Here is a 10615-nt window from a genome sequence, read left to right on the forward strand (position 1 = left end):
TTAATAGCCGTAAGGGAGAGTTGTAAAATCAGATAATAAAACACGCTTATCGTACACAACCCTGAACCTTTTCAACTGTGATTTGTTTCTCAAATGAAACCCCTTTTTATCTCTCACGATTTGGTTATGCGTGGTTACGAGATGACCTGTATGATCCGGATTTTTCACTCGCTCGTCCACCAGTTCTGTTAGTGATTTCAAATTGACAATTTCAGAATTGATATAATTTAAAGTAATGCCTTTAGCTTTCATGGTTGTTTTTCCTTTCATGGTTTTGTAACCGTAGGTTTTAGGACCTGCGCTTACAAATTCCACGATTTGATCGCCATCATCTAGTTCGCTGGTAAGTCCACCCAAGTAATCGCTTAAGGGTGGCATCCAGTCACCTTCCTTACTTTTAAAAATGACGCTATCTGTGTCTGTGTACAAACAACGCTGATCCAATCGATCCATCAAATTGTACAGCTCAAGCCTAGCGTACGCTGTAGTGAAAATGCCGATGAATACATTAGCGTTTAGCGGTTTAATCAATCTCTCGTCTGCGTAACGCCACTGTACCATCGCCACCTCCTCATTCAAAAAAGAGAACTGACTCACATTATAAATATCGGAGAACATGAACTGTAAAAACTCGGCAGGATCTCGAATTAAGGTCGTGTTAGATCTGTCTGGTCTTTGACACATCTTACCCCACAACGAGTTTAGTGCGAGTTTAGCCACGGATCTTTTGGCAGGATTAACAGTGATAAATTTCGGATCCAACGTAATCCCTTCGTTCTCCTCATATTTGCGAATGTACTCACGTTTAGATGATTCAACAACGACCCAGGACGGATAACCTGAACTTTCCTGTTTGGTCTTGAGGAACATTTTAATATATCTCGTAAAAAGCTTATCAGACCTTTTAGGAAAGTGCCACACTTCAAACACTTTTAGAATTTTGTAACCTTTTTCGACGGCTTTCTCAATTTCGATAGATGCCCATGTTCCGATAAGAGCTCTCTCCTGAGCCGTATGATCGCAATGTTTTAACTGATGTTCGGCACACGTTCTACATAGAGGAAAGAGGAGTTTGCTTTTTACACGAAATGGTAGAACAGGTGCCCACAGACCCCTAGGTGGTAATACCTTTGCTCTAATGATACCGAAGTAATTTTTCAGAGGTTGAAAGTCACGATAAATGATGATAGGGTGATCGATCGGGTATGTCTTTGTCTTATTTACAAATGGGTAAAGCGATGTAAAGTTAAGAGATTCTCTCACCGGGTTGAGCTACATAATGCAAGTTTAACGCGTTTGTTCGACCGCCGTAAAGAGCATCTCGAGGGTTTAAACGCTCAGGAAAGTCAAAGTCTTTTAGAAAATTTTGCACGAGATTGTCGTTTTTCTTCATTTCATTCCACTCGTGTTCCCACATCAGAGTGACTTGCAAATTGAGAGTGTCTTGCAAATTCTTAATTCTCTCCATCGATTTTTGACAGATATCTCCGAAGGTTGCGTTTGATTTGGTAAGAGGATGCGGGGTCATTGAGGGAAAACACTTTTCACAGCCGTGATAAAAACACCCAAGAAACTCAAAAACCTTACGGTTTTCCCCTTCCTCACAGTAACCATCTACGTAATAGTTACCGAACCTGACTTCACCTTCGTTCAACGCGTGGCGAATGGGTAGGTTTTGCGTTTTTGAAACATATTCGAGCCATTGTATGGAAGGTGTTGAGAAAGATTTCTGAGTGGTGATGTAATTATCAAGAGGCGGAATAGCTAAAGTGTCTTTACGCAGGAAGTTGGTTCTAAAGATTTTCATGCACACAGATGCGATCGTTATGCATTTAAAAGGATCGACCTTTGTACTATCCAGAATTTCTTGTCTGAAAGCTATACAACCCTTTCTCAAAATTTCTACATCGTTCACACGGTATTCCGCCATCTCTTTCTTGAAATCAAACACTTTGTCAGAAACCGTTCTGTACCACTTAAAGAATTCTTCTCTATCCTTAGGCATCATGCCATCTACACCGTAAAACTTAGGGTCAGGATACGGCCCTACGTAATCCTGATGTTCTACGGTGTTCCAGAAATGGGGAAAATAGCCTTTCTTGCTTTCCGAAAAACCCATGGCTTTTGGGATGCTACTCAATTTCATGGGTAAGAACGATAGACTATCAATGTAGGACTGACGAAACGCGGTATCGATGAAACACAAAATTTTACCGCCTTGTGCTATGATTTCGGGTGTGATTCCTTCTTTCACTAAATGGTTTAACAGAAGGTATGAATCGAACCCTCTAGCGTTATGGGCTATAAACTTGTATCCGTGGTATGCATTACACCGAAACTTTTTAAAGAAGGCACTGACGCAATCATCCCCTTCAGCCACCCACTCCTCACCCTTAAAATCAATACAGCATATGAAATTAGCTACATGTGTTCCTGTTTCCTGCCTAGTCTCGAAATCGTAAAACACATAATCCGTATTTTCGCTTTCTTTCCTGGCCCTCTGTATAAAACATCTATGCTCGATATCCTCATCGAGTTTTTGGCCACAGAGTATGCATTTCGAATGGGCACATACGTGATTCTCTCGATTAGAAGGATTATCCCTTATCACACGTTTACATTTACCACAGTAGAATCCCGTTTCACACATAGAATATTCGCCTTTGTGCGATTGAATCTTTGCTTTATGCCTCTCGAAACAGTATTGGGAGCTACACAGTCTCTGACACTCTGGACATTTAGTAACATTCTTAGGGTGTTTGTAACAATCGGGGTCGTGACAAACGTTGCAGCTATAAGCACATTTATGCTTCCATAAAACGTCAAACCCCGAATGGCAGAAATGACAAACATGACTCGTTCCTAAAAGTCCGTTGATACTTTTAACCCCGTAATAGTGGTTGTCATGTAAAAACAAGTAAATGGTTTTTTCGTGGGGAGTCTTGCTAGTTTGAAAGAAAGAGTATCCGGCTTTGCTAGCAGAACAGTGTACGATTACGATTTTGCAATTCAAATGTCTCTCAAATCTTGGTACGTCAGCGAAGCTGACCGCGGTGTTTACGGATAATCCCACATCGTGTTGTAATTTTCTAGCGATTTGTTCGGTTTCAAAATCATTTTTTTCACGATTCAAAAGTTGGCTAGCACACAAGGCGAAGCACATGTTGTCTCTGTTGTGAAAAATGTATAGATGCTGCATTTTCTTCTGCAAGGTTTCTGATTTGAATATATGGCCTATTTTCCTTCTAATTCCACCGCCCCGAGGTGGTCGAACGATTTGGACGACTATTTCAAGGGTATTATCGGTAAAAATTTCACGTTTACTCTGAATTGCATTTTCGAGCATGGTCAGAAAAGAACCTAAATCGATGACACCATTGTCTAATTGAACGCGTGATGAAACATTGATCGTATCACCTCTAATTTCAACGGTGACTACATCCTTGGCAGAAATTAAATTGTTAGCGATTTCAATCGCGCTGTTTAAAATCTCTAAAACATAATTATAAAAATCTGCAAAGCTGTCAACGTTCGCGATAGAAGAAAAATTCACTCTTCTCCTAATCTCAGTGTTGTTGAATCTTTCCCTATTAATTATTCTAATATTAGGATCTAATCCATCACCCTCTTGCTCTACTTGGATATCGGGCGAGTTTTCCATCTGAGAATCTTGGGTATCGGGCGAATGTGTGTTTTCCATTTGAGAATCTTGGGTATTAGGTGAGTGTATGTTTTCCATTGGGCGGTTGCGTTCATTATCGTTTTCCGAATTTTGTGCAATATTGTCAGGGTTTTCGATTAAGTTAACAAGACCGTCATTTATCCTCATAAGACTTTGATTAAGTTCGTGTATCATATCATGAGAAGATAACGGACTAGGTTCCTGAGCGTTTTCTGGAGTCGAGACGATATTCTGAACGGGAGGTAATGACATATTTTCATTGATTTGATTCACCACGTCTATTAAACATGGATTTATCTGCAAAGATTCTCTTTGTTCGATTAGGTTATTTTGTAACTCTAACAGACATTGATTTAATTCGAAAAATATGTCGTGCGACGTGACCGGCGTACTTGATACAGTTTGACTGGAAATTCGTCTGGGGTTTTCATTTTGAGTATTGTTCTGTTCTGACGATCTTAAATTTTCATTCAACTGATTGACTGCATCGATTAGATCAGGGTTTATTTGTACTGAATGACCGTGTTCATTTAGGTTATTATGTAACTCTAACAGACATTGATTTAATTCAGAAAATATATTAATCGGCGTTACCGTTGTGTTTGATACGACGTGATTTGGACTCTGATTAGGTCTCTCACTAACGACTTGGTGTGACGGTATTAAACTTTCGTTCAGCCTGTTGATCGCTTCAGTTAAATATGGGTTCAGGGGTGTGTGCGAATCATTTGAAAAACTCTGGTTTCCGTCATAAAAGAAATCATGCGATAATGGAGAATTTTCGGTTCTCTTTTTTTTAATCTCCATATCCGAACTGCATTTCAGTCGTTTCTGCGCCATATCTATCATACAATTTTCTAATCAACTTTATGCTCACTGAGAGACATCTATTCACATTTTCAAGCGTGCTGTACAGTAATGGGATAAAATCTGTACCTCGACCAGATTCAAGTGTATAATCAATCTGTCCAAAGTTTTCCAATAAATCAGTCTTTGCTTCGAAGAATTCACGCCACACTGCGCAGATCTGTTGTAGTTCGATGTCTTGTTGAATGTCGGTTTCCGAGATGATTTCCTCTTGGTCTTCTATTGTAGCACTCGTATCTATAAGTCACAGAACATGTTAAAGAGCTTTTATTTATTTTATTTATTTATTTTTATTTTTTTTTGTGCTGTGTAAATAGAAGGTAAATATACTACAACTCACCTGAAATATCTCCGTCGTAATCACTGTTAGACACGTTTCCCTCAAATTCTGAATATGATACAAACAATGTTATATTCACGTATGAAGGACTTTTACAGCATGAAACATTCACAATTTTATGTTTTGACTTACGTGTGGAACTCAGATTCAAAAGGTCCTGAGTGGTTGTTTCGGGAATCTCATCATCAGGAATAATCACCAAGCTGTCTATAAAACAGTAAAACATACTTTTAATAACTTAACATTCCCATTTTAGATCACTACATAGATCTAAGAGACAAATTTTAATTACCTATACACTAGAAACAGATGAGCTTAACTCGGTCTTGCACTGTAATATAAATGTAATGAATATTTACATTTTAGATAAAGTATCGTACCAGATTACATAATGACCAGATAAGGATGATGATTTTTGTACTCAGAATGATTAGTTCTAAGTTTATATCAATATCATTGCCTACTGGATAATTACATAAACATTGTATTTCAATTTATATTTAACTATTAATTGAATAAAATACAAATTTTTACCTGCCGAGAAATCCATGGGGTCTGGAAATTCTGTTGAACTTTGCCGATGTTCAAACTTTCGAAGTAGTGAAGAACTGACTCTGGAAATTCGGTCGAACCTTTTCCGCTGTTAAAACTTTCGAAGTGCTCGACTTTATAAACAGGTTCGTATGCATTCGAGTGTGTGTGTGTGTGTGTGTGTGGGGGTGTGTTTGTGCTCGGGAATGCATCAGAACGGGTGTCTTTCGGGTTCCTTTTTCTGCATCGAAAAAAAACCCGGCTGTACATTCGTTTGACATTACCCAATATTGAATCTTTTCATGTTCTAACATTTTTTCTATTCTTCCCAAAAAAGGGTGAGCTTTTTTCGGCGCGTTAGGACAAACATCAGCCATGTTGTAAGATCGCACACGTTGTTCTAAGTACAGAGTATTATAAAGCCTAGAGGGATGCTCGACTTTTATAAGCAGGTTCGTATGCATGCGTTTGTCTGTACATGCACGTGTGTGTTTGTGTGTGTGTGTGTTTGTGTGTGTGTGTGTGTGTGTGTGTGTGTGTGTGTGTGTGTGTGTGTGGGTGTGTGTGTGTGATATTTTTGTTTGAATGTGGGATACACATGGCCGTACCAGGTATGGTCACGATTTGGATGTGAACCAGATTTAACAAAACTATATATATTCTTATGACCTACCACAGAGAGCTTCATATTCTATGTGAAGAGGAAAATCATGACTATGCAACTTTTGTCTGTGTGGGAGGGGTTGTGGAGGGGTTGGGGTGGGGTGGGGGGGACAAATGGTCGTACCAGGTATGGTCACGATTTGGATGTGAACCAGATTTAACAAAACTATATATATTCTTATGACCTACCACAGAGAGCTTCATATTCTATGTGAAGAGGAAAAACATGACTATGCAACTTTTGTCTGTGTGGGGGGGGGGACGACGACACATGGTCGATGACCTACCACAGAGTGTGAGAAAACATGACTATGCAATTTGTGTCTGTGTGTGTGTGGAGTGGGGTGGGGTGAGGTGGGGGGAACAAATGGTCGTACCAGGTATGGTCACGATTTGGATGTGAACCAGATTTAACAAAACTATATATATTTTTATGTCCTACCACAGAGAGTTTCATATTCTATGTGAAAAGATGTACCAGGTGTGCGCAACGTGTGGGGCGGAAAAACACACATGGCAGCACCATATATGGTCACGAATGGATGTGATCCAGATTTAACATAACTATTCATATTTTTATGATCATGACCTTTGATCTAGATATAGAGAGTTAGAATGTGTATCTTTTTGACCTTTGACCTATACCTGTCAAAACTAGGGTTACAATATATACAAACTATCTTCTCTCGTATTACAACATTTTTCTTCTTTTGGTTTCTAGAATCAAAGTGGAGGCCAGATGACTATTGCACTGAAGGAATACCTTGTCTTCCTGAATATACTACATTTACACCAGTTATGAGTCAGTTCTGAGATTTTGTCAGGTTTGCTTTGATACAGCTAAAATACTGTCTTCCTTGTCTAAATGGCTGCATTACAAGAAAGTGATCATTTTCTGAAACTGAAAGACACTTGGAGCTGAGTGATATTAATGATAGACTCTAACTGATTATCATCCTCGTTACTAATAAGCTGTTTTCCCAATGTCGATGTCCTATTTAAGAGCAAATAATATTGTTAGATTATTGATGTTGAAATATCCAGTGAAAAATATTTAGATTTGCTTTTGTCTGCATTACATAACCCCAATTTTCACCATGTAAATATCAAAACATATTTAAAATGTCTTGGAAGTTTGTTTTTGTCATGCACAAGCATATCAAATACATTACAATGAGGACCATGTATTTGAGTTTCTTTATGATTTTTTTTTTTTTTAAGAAACCATTAAGTTTGGATGAGAAAGTGTTGGAGATCTTAATTTGTGCTGTCTGAGCTGACCATGAGATGCACAAATTAGACTGGGATGAGAATAGATTGAGATCATAGAGAGAGCTCTCTGGTTTCTCTGCCAGAGATCAAAAAGACGCACCAAACTTGAGACAATCTGAGAATTATTTGAGAGCTTGGTGAGATCTATTTTGAAACTTAAAAGGAGGCTACTTTGAGATTTTATGATTATTTTTCTCCAGGACAAAAAATTGAGAAACAGGAGAAATAAGCCATAATCTCGTTTTGGTTTCACACAGACCTCATTGTTGTCTAGGAGAAATACATGAGATGTTTTTGAGAGCTCTTTTCTAATTTTCTTTTCCTCTGGGTTTGGCTGGTGTGATTGGATAAATGGCTGAAGTGATTGGATAAATGGCTGATGTGATTGGATATTTGGCTGACGTATACAGCGCAATGGCAATGCTCACACATTTTTTGTTAGGGATTAACATTATAAACTGGACATATCCCTTGATCTGCACAGAGGGATTGTTATTATGTTTTTGCCAACTGGATATTTGTCCTCGAGGACAATCCTCTTTCATTCTCATGTAAACTAATCCCACACTGCTGATTTTACTTTCTTTATCAGGGGAGGATGGAGACCATCAGATGTTGATATCAGCCTCACCTCTCTCTAACATTTACTCCACTGTCTGTGTGTGTGTGTGTGTGTGTGTGTGTGTGTGTGTGTGTGTAGCAAGTTGATCAGGTGAGATCATCCGTCCGGTTACTTTTTTTCAATGCAGTAGGTAAGTAAATGTTACCTGTATTATAGCCGTCAATTTTCATACTGCGGTCATCACCAGTATACGGCTGTATCCCTACAGATCCAATCTAAAGAGAAAGTTTGATCAGTAAAAACCAAACAAGCTAGGTGTGACAGTGTCCTTATTCTCTCTCACGTGTGTCCCTCAGTGCAGAGAGGGCTGTGTCATATGGTGATACATATCATAGGACCAGAAAATAGAATAATGAATCATGTCTATTGACAGATATTTTCCTATATCCTCTATATCGCCAATGTCACATGATGTATTCATATTGTTCCCATTTTGACAGTGTTATGTATTTCTTATTATTTGTGAAGTTCTGTCAATGTCACTTTCAAATAAAAGAAGAAAAAAAAGTGCCTTTCACTGGTGTTTGGTTCACAAAATGATCAAAAAACAGTCATGAATACACGAACATGAACAAGAAGTACATGAACATTGCTCATAGTTATTAAGAGATATTCGCTTATTGGGTTGAGTATTTTATCTATCTTGCCTACTCAAAGTAGAGCTATAAATAAAGATCAATCAGGTTGATTTTGATTATATCTAGATCAGGAAAATTCATTACATTAAGAGAGCAGAGATGACCGAAGAATTTAAAGATGGAGGCCTACAAGCCATCGGTTTTAATTGTATAAATGGGACCTTGAAATTTAATTGGTTAAAACCTTTCCGAAACAACATCAAATTCTGGTTCCATATTCCCAGAGAAATATTTAAGAAATTGGGAGGGATTAAATTTCAATATGATTTCAATATTCAATGTTTACTGATGAAATGATCGCAGCTTCACCAGCAGGTCATGTTATATTGGAAACAGTTGCACCTCCAGGATTATCTTCTATGCTGTAATTACAAAATTAAAAGATCGGAGACGCCCACTTTGAAGATAAAATCTTTCGTAGCATGTGAAAATGCGCTGTTATAATTTAATGTTTTACTGCAGAATCACATAAAATCTACCATTAAATATTGTTCATTTACACACACACACACATACACACACATACACCACGGCCCTTCCTGCTCTGCAGAATAAACCAGATAAACTAGTTAGATGGTGTCAGTAAAAGTAAAACTAGACAGCTCCATTTTGTGTCGAGGGGAAAATAAACCATTTCAGGAGTAAAAACACAGTGAGTATCTAAATCTAAAGCTATAATATATAAACACACTGAATGTACACCAGATGCAGAAGAGTTTTGTGGGTTTGTACTGAGGTTTGAATGTACACAGGTTGTTTTATGACTTGATACCGTGACTATTTCCTATAAGTGAACTCTGTGCTGATACAGGGTTTGATTTAACACACCGATGTTGGAGTGAAGTAAACGTGTGTCCTGCTGTAATCTGGAGAAGGAGACATGACCTCCAACATGAGTGTGTCTGGAGAACAGGACTTAAAGAAAGACGAGAGGTGAGTTACTTTTACGTTCACCAGCAATAAACACACACCGTCTCATGGGAACAGATCTGTATCTCTAAACACTCACTAGTTTACAGAGGAACTAAACTTTGGTTTAAGGTGTTTAATAGCAGTGAATATATCACTGATCTGATCGAAGAACAGTTTAGAGAAATTATTCACTGAAAGAAGAGTAAAAAGGACTGTGTAATGTGGAGGAGAAGAGCAGTGTGGCTTTGAGTCGGTGAACTCTACAGGCTTTAAGACCCAGCTGAGTCAGTTATCTGTGATTGGGACTCCTGACATCAGTGTGATTCCTGAGGTATGAGGCATGTCTCCTGTTTGAATAAGTGTGCAGACTGTAGCTGAATTAAAAAGATGGAATTATTGGTGTTTAATGATGAACACATTGTGTAACAGTGCTGAGACAGCAGAGTATGAATTATTGCTGATATTTCTGTTCTAATTACAGAATGATGGAGGGAAAGAGATCAGACTCACCAGAACCCAGCTGTGTGTCCATGAAGAGTGACCAGTCAATGAAGCATCCATTTCACTTCAGAAACAGAGCCAGTTCTCCTGATGTGAGGTCAGTACAATGAGGTGTTTTACAGCAGTGTTCCACCTGATCAAACTCACTGGTCTCATTATGAAGCCCTTCATGAGCTTTATCAGGTGTTGAAGCAGTAAAACGCTAAAGTGTGCAGTGCTGCAGCTCTCGGACTGGCAGTGAGAAAACTGCTTTAAGAGTTCAGTTCAGCCTGCAGTCCCTGAGCTGGAGGGTCTGTGGTGCTACACAACAACATTTACACCTGGGACATTAATGACTAGATCACTATTTTATTCATAAACATGTTAGTGTCAGTGAGGAAACCCTGAAATCAGTGTATTGTGTTAAGAGGATAGTGTTAAATATCTGTCTCTGTATGTATTAGTGTGTTGTGCAGCTATGAATACATATAGTCTATATTACATCTTGTGTTTTATTTGTTCACAGACCACAAAAGAAGAAATCAAACATCAGCAGAAAACAGCTGGACTCCATATTCAAGGTGTCTGTGTCTTTTTAATGTGTGTAA

The 10615-nt window shown here is 38.4% G+C and overlaps 1 protein-coding gene and 1 long non-coding RNA gene across 2 annotated transcripts; one reads left to right on the top strand and one right to left on the bottom strand.

The window, feature by feature from the left end:
• Positions 1-1246: 1246 nt before the first annotated feature.
• LOC128634534 (uncharacterized) lies at positions 1247-5090 on the bottom strand. Its single transcript, XM_053685171.1, has 2 exons — positions 4890-5090; positions 1247-4786 (listed from the first exon to the last, which is right to left on the bottom strand). Exon 2 carries the CDS (start codon positions 4529-4531, stop codon positions 1247-1249), a length of 3285 nt encoding a protein of 1094 aa, XP_053541146.1. The 5' UTR covers positions 4532-4786; positions 4890-5090.
• A 4102-nt stretch (positions 5091-9192) lies between these two features.
• LOC128634530 (uncharacterized) lies at positions 9193-10589 on the top strand. The gene is made up of 4 exons (XR_008397726.1): positions 9193-9267; positions 9427-9548; positions 10009-10125; positions 10534-10589. It is a non-coding gene; the product is annotated as an uncharacterized LOC128634530 (long non-coding RNA).
• The last annotated feature ends 26 nt before the right edge of the window (positions 10590-10615 follow it).

The sequence above is a fragment of the Ictalurus punctatus genome, chromosome 13 (assembly GCF_001660625.3).
Source record: "Ictalurus punctatus breed USDA103 chromosome 13, Coco_2.0, whole genome shotgun sequence".
In the NCBI taxonomy this organism is placed as follows: Eukaryota; Metazoa; Chordata; class Actinopteri; order Siluriformes; family Ictaluridae; genus Ictalurus; species Ictalurus punctatus.

Excerpts from the sequence above, each read along its gene's own strand:
- LOC128634534 (XM_053685171.1), bottom strand. The coding sequence starts at position 4,531 with ATGATAGATATGGCGCAGAAACGACTGAAATGCAGTTCGGATATGGAG.